Raw genomic sequence first — 20,986 nt, 5'->3', positions numbered from 1 at the left:
AAGGTGCACTTTGGGGCAGTGCAGGGAAGCTTGCACTTTGCCCGTGCACCATCTTTTCTGTGGATGAACAGAGGACTTCAGTCTCCGGGGCTGTCAGTATAGCACCTTCTATACGCTAACAAAGAGTAAGATAAAAACACTAACATAAAAACGGAGATGCCCTGTCTAAGCTGCCTAGCAGTTCCATCCTCCCAGCCAAGGAAATACTCAGATCCTAATAATTTCTCTGCATCTTTCTAAGGTCAAGACAAAAAAAATCCCAGTGAGAACAAAAAAGAGACCTGAACCAAATCCCCAGATTTGAACATCTCAAACTTTGTGTGTGGGAGGCACTGCGGAGTCCCAGATCAGGATCCAAGTTTCACAGCTGGGCAAACCAAACCACCAGTGTTTTGAAATCTGGATCTGAATGTTGTGGCTTGGACAGATCCATTAGGAGAAACAGGCTGTAGGACGCTCTTGCAATGTGTAATCAGTGTTTAAATGGAGTGTCTATAGAAAAGAAAAGTGTGGTTTGTTTCCGGATTGTAAAGTAGAACAAGTAGAACACATGCTAGGTTGAAAATATGTGCTGTTTCCTGTTATGATGTGGGCTGTCTCACTTTGAAGTCTCCACAAAGGAAGCTTTTCCTAGCACAAGCCATGTATCACATATTCAGCAAAATCCCAAGTAAACCATATCATATGTGCTGTTCTGTGCATGTGTCACATTAAGGACCAATTGTGGAAATTGCTGATCTAATTGCCATTCTATTACTACATCCTTTCAGATATTGATGAATGTCGGACTATTTCTGAGGCCTGTAGAGGAGATATGGTGTGTGTTAATCAGAATGGTGGCTATTTATGCATTCCCCGAACAAATCCAGTTTATAGATCACCATATCTGAATCCTTATTCAAACATTTATCCACCACCACCAGCTCCCAACTACCCCACTGCTACAAGACCTCTGATGTGTCGGTTTGGCTACCAAATGGATGAAAACAACCAATGTGTTGGTAAGTAGCAGAACACTTTATATATTTTAAGGCTAGAAAGGATCGCTGTGATAATCTAATCTAACCTGCTGCATAACTGAGGCCAATGTCACACACTAATTCTCGCTTGAAGCCTGATAACTTGTGTTTGAACTATAGCATTTCTCACAGAAGGACATATGTTATGCTTCTTTTATGGTCTTAGTTCAGGGCAAGCAAAGGTATTTTCTCCAGTCTGCATATTTTCTTTAAAAATGAAAATCCATCCTGGTGATTTGAAAGATGGCTCTGTCAGGTGATTTATTGGTGCACACAATATATGTATTTCTACTATCATGAGTCTGTCCTTGAGAGAAAGGAGGGTCTGTGTTTAAAGAACTGGAGTGGGATTCGGGAGCTCTGGGTTCAATTCCAAGCTCTGCCACAGACTTCCTGTGTGACCTTGGGCAAGTCCCCTAATCTCTGGGCCTCAGATCCCCATCTGTAAAATCGGTATAATAAGACTTCCTTTCTCCCACCATTTGTCTGCCTTGTCTGTTTAGACTGTAAGCTCTTTGGGACAGGGACTGTCTCTTACTATATGTATGTATAGTGCCGAAAACTAGTATTAGTACTAGGATAACTTTAATGCCTAAAGGCCTCAACTAAAAGTGGGCCCCACAGTACTAAACACTGTACAAACATGCAGTAAGAAACAGTCCCTGCCCCAATAGTGTGTGGATCCTGTAGCACAAATAATAAATAACTATTCTTACTGTTTCCTCCGTTTTGTAGCTTTTCTAGAGGTGCATCTTTTGGGCTTGATTCTGACCCCACGCACACTACTTTTACCCAGCTATGATGCTTGCTATCCATGGAATTACTCCTGATTTACATCAGTTTAAGTGAGAAAGAATCACAACCATTTTTGTTTATTTGTTTTTTCTAGCTTTAAGAGTACAGCTTGCAAGCCAAATTGTAAACTGACATAGGTGTATCAGACATAATGCCACTAATCAGCAGAGTTACGTTGGTGTTAAACTGGTATCAGTGAGATCACACTCAGGCTCCAAGTGTTCTGTAGTGCAGGAGTTATGGGTTCAGCCTCTGTCATTGACTCAATGTGCAACCACTATCTTTTGCTGCACCTCAGTTATCCCACCTGTAAAATGGATACAAGAAGTTGAAAATTTTCCGTCAAAACTGCTGGAAAATTTGGGTTTTCAACAAAATGATTTTTTCATGAAAATGTCTGCTTTCCACAGAAGAATTTTTTTTTTCATTGAAAAACTCAATGCCCAAATCCTGAAATATTTGTATTTGGATATGCTGCTGCAATGCCTCATAGTAGTCGTAATTCAATTTCCTCATGCCCCTGTTCTTCTCTAGGGGTTCAGTTATATCTCCCATGATGCACCACAGCCAGGGACTCCCATGATGCAGTGCCTCCTCTCTCTAAGAGGGGAAATCCTGGTGCATGATGGGAAATGTAGTCTGACCAGCCTATAGAGAAGAATCATAGAATTATAGAATATCAGGGTTGGAAGGGACCTTAGGAGGTCATCTAGTCCATCCCCCTGCTCAAAGCAGGACCAATCCCCAACTAAATCATCCCAGCCAGGGCTTTGTCAAGCCTGACCTTAAAAGCCTCTAAGGAAGGAGATTCCACCACCTCCCTAGGTAATGCATTCCAGTATTTCACCACCCTCCTATTGAAAAAGTTTTTCCTAATATCCAACCTAAGTTGAAAGCAGCTATCAAATCCCCCCTCATTCTTCTCTTCCGCAGACTAAACAATCCCAGTTCCCTCAGCCTCTCCTCATAAGTCATGTGTTTCAGTCCCCTAATCATTTTTGTTGCCCTCCGCTGGACTCTCTCCAATTTTTCCACATCCTTCTTGTAGTGTGGGGCCCAAAACTGGACACAGTACTCCAGATGAGGCCTCACCAGTGTCAAATAGAGGGGAACGATCACGTCCCTCGATCTGCTGGCAATGCCCCTACATATACAACCCAAAATGCCATTGGCCTTCTTGGCAACAAGGGCACACTGTTGACTCATATCCAGCTTCTCGTGCACTGTGACCCCTAGGTCCTTTTCTGCAGAACTGCTGCCAAGCCATTCGGTCCCTAGTCTGTAGCGGTGCACGGGATTCTTCCGTCCTAAGTGCAGGACTCTGCACTTTTCCTTGTTGAACCTCATCAGATTTCTTTTGGCCCAATCCTCTAATTTGTCTAGGTCCCTCTGTATCCTATCCCTACCCTCCAGCATATCTACCTCTCCTCCCAGTTTAGTGTCATCTGCAAACTTGCTGAGGGTGCAATCCACACCATCCTCCAGATCATTTATGAAGATATTGAACAAAACCGGTCCCAGGATCGACCGTTGGGACACTCCACTTGATACCGGCTGCCAACTAGACATGGAGCCATTGATCACTACCCGTTGAGCCTGACAATCTAGCCAACTTTCTATCCACCTTATAGTCCATTCATCCAGACCATACTTCTTTAACTTGCTGACAAGAATATTGTGGGAGACCGTGTCAAAAGCTTTGCTAAAGTCAAGGAACGACACGTCCACCGCTTTCCCCTCATCCACAGAGCCAGTTATCTTGTCATAGAAGGCAATTAGATTAGTCAGGCATGACTTGCCCTTGGTGAATCCAAGAATGGGAACTTCAGGCATCCAAATGACAATTCTCATAAGGGAAGCATTTCTCAATCAATACATTTTGGTTTTCAGAAAAAATATTTCAGGATTTTTGCAGAAATTTTTTTGTATTTGAATTTTTGCCAAAAAATTAAATTTTTCATGGGGGGAAAAACCCATTTTCCAACCAGCTGTAATAATAATGGATGTTGTGAAGTTTAATTCATTAATATTTTGCAAACAGTTTTGAAATCCTCAGATGACAGGTGTTGTGAGTTAAGTATAGTATTAACTAGTCCGACTGACCCTACTGAATCAGTTCACATCATTTATGATGTATGTCAGTTTGGAGACTTCTGGGAATGTTTTGTATTTTCCTAACTTTGATGTAGATGGGCCAGTAAGTGCAACAGTTAAAATTAAAAGTAAGTGCTGGAATTGGAGGGCACAAAAAAGGATCTCACTTCCCACTCTGAAATTTTGGGCCGTCCTTTCTGCTATGTTCACACCCATCCCTAAAAATCAAAGTGGGTAGGATTATTAAACCTTCCGAGTGGGACGTGCAAGCCCAAGCACATAATGGTTCCTGTAGGGGCTTTTAGAACTATGAAGGCCAATGCTTCTTTCAATCCGCACCATTCCAATAGAGCCACCTGCAGTTGTGACTACAGCAATTAATTGCTAGGGGAGGCTGTGCTGAATGCAACCACCGACCAGGTAATACCTGGGAAAAGATGGAGAGTGGCCCATCAGAATCACAATGAGCTGGAAGCATTTTCTGAACCTCCCCATCAGGTTTGAACTGAGGCAGATAATAGTCAGTGTTTGTTTAAGAGGACAAAGAATAAAGCTTAAAGAAAGAAAACAAGACCTGGCCACAGCCATTGGGTCTCCACTGGGTTCGACTTTGTTTTAAACTGTGTGTTTATTTAGTGAAATGCTCTAGAGACAATTTGTGTTTCACTTCCCTGAGATGGGAACGGTAGGCACCTAAGCAGACAGTATAGAAGATTGTCACGCTTCGCTGTAGCATCTGTAAGTTCCTCTGCTGTAACCGTAGGTCCCATTTTAGTATTTCTTCCACATCCAGAACACTGTATTTTATGGAGGAAAAGTTCACCCTTGTGCTCAGGGTTTAAGTAATGGATTGGCCTTGTTCTGACCCTCTGCATAGGGGTGAATTTCACCAGGCATACACAAGAAATGCTGAACCAAAGGGGTGCCTGAGCCATAAAAACAACTACCAGTGTCAATGACCCTTCAAGCTGCCCCCGCCCTTCCCCACATGTCAACGTTCCAGGCCCATAAAAACCTCAGACAGTCTTTTACAATGAAGTTTTCAAACGTGCTCACTACCAGCCAAACTACCTCTATTGAGGTCCATGGGACTTTTGGCCATTGAATTCAATGGGAGCGGAGGTAGCCTAGTGCCCACCTGTTCTATGGAGCGTAGGTTATAGAAACTCTCTCAGATCACATTTAGGGTTTATAAGATACCCTTTTGCCAAACTAATGCAATAGAAATCTTTACTTTTTTCTTTTTTTAAATTCCAGTGGAAACATTCTTTTTAATGAATGAACCATTCCCTGACAAACCTGTTTTCACTATCCGAGCTAAGAGAAATGCAAGAACATTGTGAGAGGGTCTGTCTATCCCCTCCTGGTAACTGGTTGGCCAGCCAACCCTCCATTTGCCTTGACTCTCCAAGGAATGCACACCCCAGGTGGTTCAAATAATATTCCCCCTCCGAGGGGCTGATTTATTCCAACATAGCTAAAGATAAACATAAGTAGTTCGTCTCCTGGTCAGGAAGAGTTCACAAAGAATCCATCCCTTTCTAGCCCTCCAGGCCTCATCCTTTCTGGCCAGAATCACAGGAGCAAGGTGAACAGATTCCTTCCCCAGTCCTGCCACTGCTTGGCTCTCCTCAGTCCTAACACAGTCCTCACCCACAATCCTGCAGCCAGAGAGCCTCCCTGTAGATCCTCTTGCACTGGGTGAAAAGCAGCCCCTCTTATAGCATGCACTGCTTCTGCCTCCCCTCCTGAGAGTCTTTTGAAAATGTCTCTCTCTCACCAACAGACAATGGTCCAATAAAAGACGGAGACAATCACCTACCCTGTGTCCCTAATATCCAGGGACTAACAGCTACAAGAACCCTGCATGCACTTGAAAGAAACGGCTATTGCCACTTACAGGGCAGAAGGGGTTAACCCTTTTCCTGCTGGTCTAGGTATGGGGCTTCTGCACTCTGTCCCAAAGGGAAACAAACAGCTTACAGACAATAAATGAAAACTTAGGTTATTAACACTGAGAGCACTTAAGAGCCGCTGTTAGCACCACAGGGAGGGATATTTGTTTTCTAGAAAGACAAGCAGGGCAACAGAGAATCTGTCCTCATCTTGTATAGTCATTATGTGTGCCCCAGCTGCTGGAATGGTGATGTTGCGTAGAAATACTCCGCTTTCATTCAAAAAAATTAAGTTTCTAGCCCTTATAGTTGTAGAGAAAAGCTGGGAAATAGTACCCACGTGCCAGCTGAAGTCTCAAAAACCACCAGGCATAGAAAAAGATACCAGAGTGTGGTGGTGGTGGTAATTTTTAAACCTCCTGATTCTTTGGGGACCGACTCATGGTTCTGAACACTCGGGGCATGTCTACTTTACAGTGATTATACCAGCATAGCTAGGTCACCATAGCTATGCCGGCATAGCCCCATAGTGTGTACACACAGACAAAACCAATGGAAAGGGTTTTTCCATCGGTGTAGGAACAATACCTCCCCGACTGATGGAGTTCTTCTGTCCATCTACCTACATCTACGCTGTGGTTAGGTCGGCACAGCTATGTTGCTTAGGGGTGTGGATTTTTCATATCCCTGAGTGATGTAGCTCTGTCAACCTAAATTCGAAGTGTAGACCAGGCCTTGGGGCTGGCAAATGCAGTGTTCATTACACCAGTAAAAAGTGTGTGTAACATGCTACTTAGAATGGGAATGATTTACACCCACTCTGCACTTTATTTGCACTGGTGTAAACAGCAATCTCACCCATGAGCTCTAACCTGACAGTGTCCCTTTTAATTTATATAATTTCTGACTCTTTTCCTTTCAAATTGTAGACTGCTTAACTATCATAATGCCCCTTTTGTTAGAAGAACTCAGTCCAGGAACTGTTGGCAAGACTGGATTGGAACTAGAGCCCATGTTCTTGCATGATACATTCATAAACTGAGAGTTCTTTCCAATTTCCCTTCACTCCACCCCACCATTTCCTGATTTACAATGATTTTTAAAACATGCCTGAAGTATAGATCCTACGGGGCATTGTAGAAAGAATTGTAAGGGATGGGCTTTTGTTTTTACTTTTTATCCCATTAACACATCTGTCGAATGGGAGGAGCCAGGAGTGGAAGAGGAGAAAGAATGAGGGAAAGCTGACAGAAGCAAGAGAGCTGTGGTTTTAGCTCAGTGGGGCTCTGGTTCAAGCCTCAGTGCTGGCAATGATGACAGCCATTACACCAGCACAGTTGCAAGAGTGGGTGGCCTGGGAGAAGGTGTTATCTGAGAAAGGGCATAATTCAGTGCTTCTCCTGAGTGTCCTGCACCAGCAAGGTGTCTATGAAGTCCTGCCCATCAGCTAATTCCCCTCCTCCCCCTCCCCCACCGACCCTAGTGGAACCTGTAGGGGAAAGAAATGATGTGAAAGCTGCCTCCCAATGGTGTGAATCAGTCCATGGTTAAGCATCTGTGTGTGCTGGCATAAACTGAGCCCTCTGGGGTTAAGATTTTCATCCCCATAAATCCCTGTGCATAAGGAGCATGGTCTAGTGGTTAAAGCACAGGGGAGCACTCTGTGTGTGTGTGTGTGTGTGTGTGTGTGTGAAGGTTACTCCTTTATATAGAAAGAAGTAACTCCTTATATGGAACCAAGAAATATAATGAGTGAGCCAAGAAAGCTTCATGTCACTAAGAAAACTGGCATCTCTGGAATATGCTGCAAAAAAAGAGCTGGCCGTCTGGGGATGGTGAAGTGTAATAGTAAACAAGAGTATATCATCCTGCATCTCACTGCCTTTCTAACATCACTGACTAATTGTACTGATGTGTGATGATGTGGGGAGAGACGCTAAAATAACACACCAGCAGCGGAAGCATAAATTAACTCATTTCAGCTAAAGAGAATCTTGATGTCAGAGGGCCAAAGTCTACTCTCAGATATGGGTGTGATTCCCATTGGCTTCAATAGGATTTCAGGATCTTGGAGCCAAATTTGTCCCAGTGAGTCTATCTGAGTTAGTTTAATCAATTCATGGGCCTAAGCTACTGTGTCCCGGCCCAGATACAGAGCTGAAGCAGGCCCAGGTTCAGGGCTGTTCTCCTTCTGCAGCATATGTTGCTGTTGCTGTTAAAGTCTGATCCCATTTTGTCCCAGGAGATGGTTGGGATTCAGCTGGAGCCAGTTGAGGTGGTGATGTCATCTGGGTCCCTCTGTCTGGCCCAGTCTGGTGAGGGCATCTCTCAGGATTAGGGTGACAAAGGCCTGGGGTTCGGGGAGATGGTGGAGGTGGCAGCAAAGATGGTGATGCTTTCTTCAGTAGCCCCTGTTTGTTCTTCCTTCGTTTTTTCCCCAAGTCTTTCTTTAAGGACCCAGAAAGGAAGTGATGGGAGAAATAGCCCAACTACTCACTACTTTGTCCTACAGTTAGGCCTAATATCTGACACACCAATTCTGGGCCATTAATTTCCAGTTCCACATCTGTTTTTACCAAGCATGATTTCAACACAGCCCTTGAATCATGTCAATGTGGCCTTTTTGGTTTTGACTAATTTAGTCTCTCTGTCTGGTTCTCTTTCATCGGTTTATAACATTCATTATTGAAAGCAGCTTGACTTATGTTCCATCAACATGTGTTACTCTAGGTTATTGTCACATCTTTTGACCTTCCGTATATTTTTTACAATTGAGGTCAATTCAGGTAAATTGGTTGGCCCAGTTATCACAACGGGGCCCTTCTTTAGGTTAATTGGAGCTACTCCTTGTGATTGCTGAGTTGCATCTGTTTATAGTAGTTTCTTTAGCTGCTTATTGGGTGGGTGACTAAAAGTTTTGGGGTTTTTTTTAGCATGTTGGTGGGGAGCTGGTTGCGGGCGCTAGAGCTGCTTTCTGAACCTGCTGAGGAGCAGGACAAAATTAAACCAAGGAGAGTGTGGGACCCTGGTTGAAAGGGGAGGTGCCACTCCACAGCATACAGCAAGGGACCCTGCACTCAGGCTGGGCAGGCCCAGCTTTGTAAGCACATATGGGGCAGTTGGGCATGTGCACTTCCCTATGTAAACAGGGATCCTGTCACAGCCAGGTTCACATCCCCATAACTGGGAACTCTCAATCTCATTAGAATCTGTTTTTCTTCGTTACTCCCTGTTCTCCCCTTGCAAGCTCCAGAGTCACCTTGCTGTATGATGCATTGACATATCAGGTGCGGACAGCTCAGGGAACCTATTTCCCCTGCCCCAGGCAAGCTGCAGATCAGATCCTTTCCACAGTGCTGGACAGTGTGCAAGGGATAACCTCTGCGAGTCAGGGGTCACCTATCTTTAGACTCCCAACTGAGCAGCTTGTATGCTGCAATTGGCAGCAAGGACTGGCCAGTGGGAGGTTACACCAGCTTCAATTGAGAGGAGTAGCATTTTGATGCCCAAGCCCACCATGTCTTTTCCTGCAGCAGAGGACATGCTGAGCACTGCGTCAGTCAGGGCAGGATTTGACCCACATTGTTAATCTCTAATCGATTCCTTATACTCTTTGTGAATCCCTAATTTAATATATGGGACTGCAAGGCTGTTTGCCTTCAGTATCTCTTACTTTTCTCTCACTTCCAGAGATTTCAATAGGGCCAAATCAGTTAAAGTCAGAATGTGCCGATTAATTCTGTCTGCTCTGGGAGTGGATTAAATGAACGCTGCTTTATGGGCTAGCTCTTAAAGTAAAAGAATGAACAGGTCATTCTGGCCAACCAATTACAGCATTTCTTTTTCTTGAAGTCATGACTTGATCTTGGAAGATCTGCCTGAGTCTTTTTTCTCCAATCCATCAAGTCTGGGACTTGTTCCTCTCTCCATTTTCTAACTTGACTCTGGCCAATAGTCCATGCATAACATTCCATTGAGACCTGAGGGCTTCCATGTTTCCTGAACAAATCTCTCTCTCTCTCCTCTCCAGCAGCATAACGTGGGTTACTTCAGTTTGAAACATACTGAAAGCCTTATTCATTTTCATTGTAGTATCAATTCAGTGCTCAGCCCTGCATAAGGCTGTGTGTCTGTAGTGCCTAGAGATGGCAGGATTCTTCATGACATGAAAGTCGTTGTTGTTCTTGGCTCCTGCCTTATATTTTTTGGGTCAGCTTCGTTTCTCTCCATTTGGCTCCAGGCTGAAATTGGCCAGAGTTTATATGTCACAATCGAGATGTTTGGCCAAAATATATAGAAATATGAATTGGCTCTTTCACAAATGTAAATCTGCCAGCTCAGCCAGGTGCTGTGCCAGACTGTATAGGCAGAGTAAACGTGCTGGCGTTGCTCTTGTGTTTTGTCCCTAGGACTCAAGAGGCCATGAGGAAGCTGCAATGCAGAAAAATAAGAGCTGCCTTATGTTGCGTGGAGGCTAATATACTCTAACCTTTTCATCCACCAGTTCGCTGGTTTCCCACTTTATTACTTAAGAGATGTGAGAAAGTTTTAAAGAAAATAAATTTACTAGCACATGCATGAGGTCTATACTGTCCCCGCTCTGTTCAGTAGAATACCGATTAGTATTCCAGCTGTGGGCTGAAGGGGCTGCCTAGCAGGAACAAAGGGTCAAACCCAGAAGTCCCTACTCAGTCTTGCCCCAGCAAGCCTCTAATTGGTATCTCATTTCCACAGCCATGATCTATGGTTGCAGGCTTCCTGTCATGTAAGGGAGCACAATGGCACATGGAGGAAGGACTGTCCAGTGGTTAGGGCATTAGCCTAGGAGAGACGGAGTCAAATCCCTGCTCTGCCATAGACTTCCTGTGTTACCCTGGGCATGTCACTTAGACCAAGATTTTCAGATATTCAACACTAACACCTTAAAGGGGCCAGATTTTTGGAGGGCAGGTGCTCAGAACTTCTGAAAAATCAGGCCCTTGGAAGGTGTCCCAATTTAGGCGCCCCCAAATCACTAGCCATTTCTGACAATCTTGGCCCATGCCTCAGTTCCTCCATTTGTATAATGGGGATAAGAGTTCCCTACCTCACACAGGTGTTGTGAGGTTAAATACAATAAAGATTGTAAGGCACTCAGATCCTGTTGTAAGGAGGACCATATCAGTATCTCAGATAGACAGATAGGGCCTATGGTACTGGAGAAGAGGGAGAGATAATTTAATATAAAATAGGCCAAATTCATCCCTGCTATAACTCCACTGAAGCCAATGGAGTTACACCATAGATGAATTAGGTAAAGCATTTGATACAGTATTATGAAATACTAATTCAAATTAGTATTAGCTTGAACATCAACTCTGACACATGGGTCGAAAGCTTGCTGAAGGGCTATAAACAAAGGATAATGATACTTGGCAATGACCTGGGTAGAGAGAGGTTTCTAGTGGGGTGCTGCAGGGACCATTATCAAGTCTGGTCTTATTAAATATCTTCATTAATTATGTGGAAAAGAGTGTTCACTGACTTCAGAATGGTTTTATTGGACATCCTCAGCCTGTGGTCATACTCCTCCAGTCTAATATTGCTGTGTGTCACTGTTGCTGGGATTATTTGCAGCTGGCTCCACACTCCAGAGGGAATCCTATTAGTCATTGATCTAACAGCACATCGCTGTAAATATGGCATTTGAATGGCTGGCAGTCGTCTTCTACAGTGTGTGTATATTTGCGAGTCTTTGGATCTGCTAAAGGCACACAGCAGATAGCCTCCACTTCGCTGAAAGTTCCTACAGCCTCAGTCACGACGTGTACTGCTGCTGGTTTTTATTTCCTGGGGTAGCTGCAGCATTGGTCAGTGCTTACGTCAATGGGGTCTTTCCCTTGGCACTGGCTCAGGTCCTGTGTCTGCAGATCACACTAAATGGGAAGGTTTTGTGAACTACACTGTGGGCAGGGGAATAACCCAGAGAGACTTAGGATACATCTACACGGCGTATTAGAACCTGCAGCAGTGAGTCTCGGAGCTCGGCTTTTCAGGCTTGGGCTTGCACTATGGCGCTAAAAACAGCTGTGTAGATGTTGTGGCTTGGACTGGAGCTGGGGCTCTGAAGCTCCCTCCCCATCCCTTGGCTTCCGAGTCCCAGCTCCAGCATGAGCCCAAACATCTACACAGCTGGTTTTAGTGCCATAGTGCAAGCTCGGCAAACCTGAGTCTGTAGCCCTGGGCTCTAAGACTTGCTGCCATGGGTTTTAAAATGCAGCGCAGACATACCTATAAAGAGGTTATAGACTTTCCTTCCTATGGGCAAGAAATTAAGAAAAGGAAATTCAACCTGGACAAATATAGGTAGGGGAGGGAAGGAGAATCCAAAACGACACCTATTTAATGGAAGGGACAGTAGGAGGCAGCAGGAGGGCAGAACCAGGGCTGGAGGTAGGGCGTAGCACCTTCATTTGGAAATATTTTGGGGGCTGAACTATGTTTCTGCCCCTGTGTGTTGGGCTGGGGATGGAGCAAATAGGAATTGGGGTGAGTGGGGCCTTGGTGCCAGTGCCCAGTGGGAGGAGTTGGTCTTGGGCCAGGCAGCTCCTCCCCCTCCCTGTTGCTGCAGAACATCATCTAAGTGGGCTGGGCACAGGCAGAGACGCTCAGTTGTGGGTCAGTGTGGATGAAGCCGGAGACATTGCAGCCAGGACTGGGGAGGGAAGCACAAGGTCTGGAGCTGCTGGGAGCCCAGGATGGACCCAAAGCCGGGTGACATTGAGGGTTGGGAAACAGGCAGTTGAGACAGCAGAGCCCCCTGTGGGGACCAGGCGCTGGGCACAGATAATAGGGAGGTGGGGCTTTGTGGGGAGTTATCTGAGGTCCCCCAGATTCCCCAGTGCCCTATCTTCCTCCCTCCACTACCTCCCCTGCTACCCTCTGCTCCCTCCCAGGGCCTACACCCCAAATATGCATCTCAGCCCTTTTTCCCACCCACCCCCATTGAAAGCAAGCTTCTGCCGCCTCCGGAAGGCAGTAAGGTGACGAGGAGCCTTGGGGTGCGCAGCAAGTTACAATATCACATGGCAGCAAAAAATTATATTGCATGCACGGAGGTTTCACATCACAGAACAGAGAGTACTTCCAACCACTGATGGTAATGGAGAAGCATAGGGACAATGTTTTTTTAATTACTTTTTTAAATCTGAGACCGGAGAAAAGGTTCATTGCACATGATCAGGTTTTATAGCCTTCACATTTAAAGAACTTATATACTTATTGGGCCAGATTATAGTCCACACTAAATCAGATTTCTGCCACTGTTAAAGCTGGCCTAAGTGGCTAACTAAGGAGTATTCTCGTGTAAGAGGAATCCTAATGTGCTGTAGAGTCCACTCCTCACAGCCTCTAGTGTAGGAGCTGGGTCTGAGGGAATGAGGTGTTCTTGGAGCACTGCAGTCTCTGGCAATCCCCAGCTGTTGTAACATCCCCTTACGCCCAGCTGCAAAGATTCCCATCTTAGAGCAGCTTCGAGGCTATGCTAATTTATGCACGGGGGATGAGCCCAACAATAAACCCAGCATGTGCTGCTCGTGGATCACTGAGCATTGCAGCTGGGACTTTAACCCAGTAGCCAATTGCAGTCCTTGCATTTGGTGGTGTAGTTTTGTGAAGCTAAATACCAAAATAATTATTCCATTCATACTCTGCGCTTATCAAGTCAAACTCTTGTTAAAGTAAATGAATTTTTTGTCTGAGTAAAGACTTCAGAAATTGGCCCATTTATATTTTCAAAGGGCTTTGAGCTTCTCAGAAGGAAGGTGCTATATGTGCAGTGTTATTGTTACAGTGTTGTCAGGAGTAATTTTAAAACATAATACAGATTTTTAGGGTGGAAAACCTAAGGAGTTTGATGCCCAGTTCCCATTAAAATGGATGGGGATTGGATGTCCAAATCCCCATGGCAATTCTGAAAGTCTCAGGCTAAATTTGAAGCCAGACAACTTTGACATATAAACATATAAGTGGACTGTAGAAAACCTTGTAAATTTAAATAGCTGCCAACCAATCTGTGCCCAGTTTCAAAGATCCTCCACCAATGGCCAAGCAGAACATGTGAAATGCATTTTAATTCTGGAGATATGAAATTGAAATGTCCAGAAGTTATCATGGAACATCTGCGAGCTGAGATTTACTAAAATCTCAGGTTTCAGAGTAACAGCCGTGTTAGTCTGTATTCGCAAAAAGAAAAGGAGTACTTGTGGCACCTTAGAGACAAACCAATTTATTTGAGCATAAGCTTTCGTGAGCTACATCCAATGAAGTGAGCTGTAGCTCACGAAAGCTTATGCTCAAATAAATTGGTTAGTCTCTAAGGTGCCACAAGTACTCCTTTTCTTTTTACTAAAATCTCAGGCTCACGTGTGGAAGCTCTTTGAGATCTTTGAATGAAAGACAAAATACAATGATGAGAATACTTAGCACTTTTCATCTCCAAGTGCTTTATAAATATTTACCAAATATGCCTCACAACTCCTGTGGGATGAAGAAGGTTGTGTTTTCTCTTTCTATCAAGGGATGAATTGAGGTACAGAGAGTTTGTCCACACTAGGACAAAGGTTCTGAAACGTGGTGTTCTCTTAAATCAGCTAAAAGGTGTTACATTGGCAAACTGCCCTGTCTACACTAGGGGTGAAACCCTGGCCCCATTGAAGTGCAATGGAAGTTTTGCCATTGATTTCAGTGGAGCTAAGGTTTCAAAACATGTCGGCCATTGTGTCTTAGCTATCATGTTATCAAAAAACCACTACAGACACAAAGGAGCGGGGCATAATCAAATAAGTTTGAGAACCTCTGTGTTGACCTAGCAGTGTTTAGGTCAGATTAATTACATCACACAGGGTGTGACATTTTTCACAGACCTGAGTGATGTAGTTAAGCTGAGCTAACTCAGTAGTGTGGACCATCCCTAAGTATTGCTGCTGAATAGGATGGATTCGTTAGAGTAACGGATGTTTCACAATCCATTATAACTGATTTTTGTATAGTGTCAAAAGTTTCACAGTATGATCTCTGTACATGCATAATCAGTCTATTTGAATGGATAATAGCTTTCATCTACAGAGTGTTCTCTGCCTAAAACAAACGAATCCAACTAATCAATCCCACACGCAAAAAGAAAAGGTATTTTACTACCATTTATTTGTGATTCAAAGGGACAATTACAGGTAAACAAATGTAAACATGCATATACCTACATTTCCATTGGTTGAATTAGAAACCCAGTATAGACAATTTCCCCGTCTATCACCCAAACCAATAATAGACACAGTCGGTTAAAACATTAAAATAAAATAAGATTTCTCAGGTCTGTCATTGATCCATTTATTCCTCTGAAGTGTAGGTGGACTTTGAGGTTAGTGTTATCTGTACAGTATAATTGAAGATGAACTAAAAATATTGAAATGTGTCTGTTAAAGGAAATACTAGGAACTCTTTTGTACTGAAGATGTTGCATTCCCAGCATGTGATGGCTTTTTTACATGAATAACTATGGCAAAAGCCCTTGTAGCTCTAAGAGGTTAATAAACAAAATGCTAAGACAAAGGGAAAATGCAGTTTGGTTTTGACAACGGCAGGCCCATATAATGATGGAACATGTGCGAGTATAGAATTCCAGCCTGCCTGGGGGAGAGCCAGAGAAATAGTTTGCTCCAGCAATAACACTAAATGGTCTAGTCAACAAGTACCTCCAAACTAGAGCTGGTCAGGAATTGTCTGTCAAGTCCTTTTAACTGAAAATGTATTTTCTGCAGAATTGAAATTTTCTGCAGGAAAATCTAAATATTTTGTTTCAGGTCAGCCTGAGTCAAAACATTTCCTCTTGTCTAATTGAAACATTTTGGCTTGGGTCAGTTTGACATTAATCTGAGTCTTCTTAGCTGCAGTCATGTGCCTTATGCTCCCATACTCTCATAGGGGCCAGGCTCCCTGGCTGAACTATATCTCTATGATGCACCATGCTGCCCCTCCGGCTGAACTGCATCATGGGAGATGGAGTCCAGCTGGGGAGCCCAGCCAATAGAAGAGAATGTGGGCTAGAGGCCACCGAACTACAAATGTTGAACTGATCTGAAATAGAACGTGGACATTCCAGAATCAACATTTTTCAGACTCTTGGTTCCGCAAAAAATGTTGGTATATTGACTTTTTGTTCCATATCAGAATGGAAACAAATGTCTGCCATAGTCATTTCTTACACTTGCATTGTGTAAGGTTTTCTGTGCTCTAAGCACCCCACCACCTACTTATGTAAAAAGAATTGGGTTGATGTACCAATTTTTGATGTACAAGGAGAAGTTGTAGAAATAGGACATGAGGCCCCAATCCAGCAAAATACATTAACACATTTAAGCATGTGAGTAGCCTCATTGACTCATTTGTGAATATTGAGAATATGCTGAATATTTAGAGCTGGTTGGAAATTTCTGAATTTGGGGCACTTTTCATAAACATTCTTGGGGGAAAAAAAATTTCCCACTTTTCAATCACCTCTATTAAAGTTATTCACATGCTTGAGTGGTTTGATAGGTCAGCACCTGAATGCTCAGGTTTCTGTCTTGTATTTTGCCCACTGAACTTGTTCTTGATCATTATTTTTACAGAACCCAGCATAATGGGGCCCCAATCCTGCTAAATATTTACCTTTAACAATAAATTACATAAGGGCTGCCCAAAGTATGTGATACCGAGGAGCGACATTGGTCACAAAGATGGCACCTAATCTGCATGCAAATGTAAAGAAAATTTTAAAATAAAAAAAAATGAGCTCAGGCTTGGATGAGTAGATGAATCAAAATTACCTTTTTTTTTTTTTTTTTTTAGTTTGCTAGGAATAAAGCTTTGCAATTGATCAGCTTTGACCTCAAGTTTCCGAAGGTGAAAAGTCAATGTATTGGTGCAGTGTTTAAAGCACAGTAAGGGGAATCTGGAGAGTTGGATTCTCTCCGTCTCTGACACAGACTTCCTGTGTGACCTTGGGCAAATCACTTAACCCATATGTGCCTCAGATTCCTGATCTGTAAAATGGAGAATGCACTTTCCTACTTCACTGTCACTTCCGGTTTCTAAACTGTTGCCAGATAGATGGTGACACAGGAAAGTGAAGTATTAACAAGTATTAACCTGAAATGAAGGGCTTGAGTCTCCTTTTGCTTATGCTGGCTTACCAGCAGCAGCGCAATGTTGTCTTCAGTGAAGTAATTTCTGATTTATACTGAGCGAGAGGATCACCAAGGCCCTCATGTTCAACAGATTCATTTTACACCTGAACCAGAACAGGGGAAGAGGATCTGACTCTCTTTTTTGAGTCACTTGCGTTGTGGGATATTAAGCTGGTCCAAACTGACCTAAGTGAAGCTTCATTAGGCAGTCATTTCATTTGCTGCACTTTGAACCCTGTCCCCTACCTCTTTGCACTGACAGGAGCCATAGGTGCTAGAACTATAGAGGGGTGGGGAGTGCGGCCGCACCCCCTGGCTTGACATGGTTTCCATCATGTACAGGGTTTACAGTTTGGTTCAACAGCTCTCAGCACCCCCACTACAAAAATTGTTCCAGCGCCCCTGACAGGCGCTCCATTACCATGCAAAACTTGGCAGCCTCCTTGGCTCCACTGTGTTGTACCTGGGTGGCTGTTGGGTGAGAAGGAGGCAGCCTTGGAAGTTGATGTAATATGTATCTTCTCTTTGCTGCGGGAGGCTTGGAGCATCTCCCAATTCTTGCCAGTCCAAAAGTCTTGAGGGTTTTTGTTTGAATTTACCCGTTTAAAGAGAGTTCAGTAGAGGGGGGAAAACAACTGAAACGAAATGTCTCTTTTCCACCCTAACCCTATTCTGAGATTGGGGAAGCAGGGTATAATCAGCTCTGCACATCCTCATTGCAACAAATTAAAACAAGCTTAAAAACTCCATATACATTCAGTTTTCATTTATTTGGGAAGGTTTAGATCCTGTTTGGCCAGCAGCACTTTTTGGTAGACTGTGGCTAGGAATTCCAAGGACATGTGACTTTAAACCAATACGTGCTAAATCTGATCTTAAACCAGTTCTTATCTGAGTTGGGATTGTAGGTATTTTCCGACGATCACCACTGCAGAAACAAATCAATAGGTTGCTTGTTGTGTGCATAGTTAGAGGAGAATGTTGCTCAACATGCATAGCTCTTTTCAATTAACAGTAATGAGGACACAGCTGTCTGAGCCTGAAGCCAGTATTTTCAGAGAATAATTCTCAAGGATTTTTCCTCCTCTATTGGCTTCTGTCCAGTACCAGTTCTTTGCTTACAAATGAACCAAAAGGCCACAATGTTTAGACAAGAATTACCTTGGTTTGTGGTGCTTTTAGTATTGTTGTAAAGCCTGTCGGCACATGGCCAAACTCAAAATCAAATGAAATTTGATAAATAATGTTCTCCCCTGATAAGTCCTTAACTTCCACAAGCCCAAGCATCAGAATCTTCCAACCAAGCAGGAGTGGACAACCCTCTTTTAGGAGCCCATCAAGACTGCTCCTAAAGCAGCTGGCAGAGGGCGCTGCTGCAGAGGGATATGCAAGGCTCACTCTTTCCAGGAATGAGGGCACAGCTCTTGTAAAACTCCCAGTGCCTGCAGGCCTGGAGCATTAGTGGTGGAGGCTGAAGATCAAACTTCAATCCAGAAGAATCTGATCAGTAGGCCACCTAGAACTGGCTAGCACTGCAGACAATTTGAACTGCTGCTTCCCAGCCAGAAGTGAGATGTCTCACCACCCTCCCTGCAAACATAGTGGGTGCTGCTATATTATTTTCCTTCTTTCCTGAAAGACTTGCCTGCTATTTATTCCTTTCAGAACTCATCAGAACACTGCGAAATGCTCACTGATGGATGGAGGTTTTGTCAGCTGGGTTCAGGGCAAGAGGTATCAGATTGCCAAAGGAAGACAAAACATTGCAACCTTCAGCGTAGATGAAGGTAGCTTGCACAGAGCAGGGGGTTGGTGAAGCTATCTACAGCCAAAGCACCAAAGCACCCCTTTACATCTCATAACTACACAACTTTGGATCTAGTCAATCCTTGAATGGGATATCTCCAGCTAAAACCCCAAAGTATTGGGAGAAGTAAGTTCATGATTAGGTATCACACAGCCAATTTTCAGCATGGTGTTAGAGCTGTGGTCCTAAAATTTTTTCTGTCGTGCCCCCACCCCTTACCTGTAATGGAATCTGTCCATGCCCCACCCCCAGGAGCTGGGGCCGGGGCCAGAGCCAGGACTGGGAACAGAGCTGGAGCTGGGCTCCAGAGCTGGGGCTGTGGCCTTGGCCGGGAGTGGGACCCATGTCCGGGAGCACAGCTGCGTCCAGAGGCCAAGGCTAAGGCTGGGGGTGCGGGTGGAACCAGAGCAGAGCTTGGGAGCACAGTGGGTCTGGGTGGCGCTTCCTCCCTGCCCCCTGTGGAGGCTGGCCTGTACCCTACCATGCCCCCCCCCAAACATTCCTTTGTGCTCCCTGGGGGGGGGACCCCACAATTTGAGGACCACTGTGTTAGAGAGAACTTCCAGCATTACAGTGGCCCCTGTAGTTTGCATCTGTACCTGAGGTCCTGATCTCTTGTGAACATTAAAGACCCCATGGCACTTCCTGGGACAGTAGCCTCAACATCCAGAATGAATTTCTAATGTGGGTAATTACATGCTGCATACCTGAAATTTCTCTTGCATTTTTAATGGACTCACTCATTCAATATCCAGCTAAATGGCTAGGTAGTATTCCTGCACAATGTTTAAAACAGCTGGCACATTTCATCCCAGAAGTGGCTGCATTTCAGTGGCAGGGTCCACCAGGGTGAAATATACCATGATCATTAGTTGCAACTGGATATTTGCACACATCTGTTTTCTTTAGTACCTTAATTTCTGTTTAATGTCTCCTTTGGGTTGGCTTCTTCTGATAAACTATACTTAAAAACATGTTTACTCCCCTTTTCACTGGCTATTGTGATCTATCAACAGCCTCTATCATCTTTCGTCTGCCAAAGGAACTCTTGGAAAGGAGCTCTTAATGATTCAGTTAAAAGTACGGTCAAGAAGTTCACTCCTTACAGGAAATGTAAACTGACCACCAATTGGCTAAATCAGCTGGCTGAGCGGTTTGTGCTAGTGATTTCTCCAGGCTCCTTGGGCTTGAGAGCAGTAATAGCAATTCTGTTCCATTTCCCGCCCCGGTTTCCTCATGTCCTAGTCCCTAATGGAAAAGTCTTATAGATTTCAATAGGTGATTAAGTCAGTAGGATTCTATGGAAATATGAAAGGGTTTTATACATGTTACTCTAACAGCCTATATATTTAACAGAGGTTTCCATAGGTTCTTTGAAAACCATCCTGTAGAATTCCACAGTAAAGCTATAATTAAAAGCTATAGAAAAGCTAACATTTTTCTATAGAGTTCTATAGGACTTTTCTATATGGGTTGGTTTTTCTTTGTATCCAGACCCACATTTCTTACCATACAGCAATGGGATAATATCAATGCCCTTTTGCTAGCAGTATGTCCCAAGACACTGAAATAATTAATATTGTGGTTGTCTGTGCAATTTTGGATTCCAGCTGCAACCTCTTTCAGCTACCATTGCTGATGCAATAGAAACTGTCGCTCAGTAAATAACTTCACAGCAGCTGGGAGTATTCTATCCAAGCACGCATCTGGCTCCCATCGCTGAAGTATTCAGTACGGACCTTGGAGTCCTGTGGTGATATTCTTATGTAAGTGTCATACATTATGACACAAAATTGATGTATTTATTCAGCTGGATAAATACAATTTGTTGGTGATGAAGATGAAAATATGGGGATGCAAATTTTCTGCTAATTCATTTAATAGGATTGGTATACTGAACATTATAATAAATGGTCCCCACCCCCACAGGACATCCTGCTCCCTACTGTTCTGTCACATTGTGGCTACTCAGAACTTCACAGGGAGAGCAGGGAAATAACTAAGATTCTTGTGCTCCAAAACTAGGCCACTAGCACTTGAGCTCAAGTCCAATCCCTGTAACACAGAGAGATGGTATTCGGATTCCATCTACTCCAGACTAATGGCATGCCTGCACTCTAGCCAGTTTATTACATACTCTCTTATTTAGACAAAAATCTTCCCGGATAACCT

At 43.9% G+C, this 20,986-nt stretch overlaps 1 protein-coding gene across 2 annotated transcripts in view; it reads left to right on the top strand.

Annotated features, from left to right (window-relative positions):
- FBLN5 (fibulin 5) overlaps positions 1 to 20,986 on the top strand; it is a 71,593-nt gene that overhangs the window by 5,985 nt on the left and 44,622 nt on the right. For both annotated transcript variants that reach the window (XM_007055443.4, XM_027817844.3), the window contains exon 4: positions 771 to 1,001. In XM_007055443.4, the coding sequence (XP_007055505.1) occupies positions 771 to 1,001 (231 nt within the window). The remainder of the gene's footprint in view (positions 1 to 770; positions 1,002 to 20,986) is intronic.

Source organism: Chelonia mydas, chromosome 6, assembly GCF_015237465.2.
Source record: "Chelonia mydas isolate rCheMyd1 chromosome 6, rCheMyd1.pri.v2, whole genome shotgun sequence".
In the NCBI taxonomy this organism is placed as follows: domain Eukaryota; kingdom Metazoa; phylum Chordata; order Testudines; family Cheloniidae; genus Chelonia; species Chelonia mydas.
This window is presented reverse-complemented; position numbering and strand designations above follow the sequence as displayed.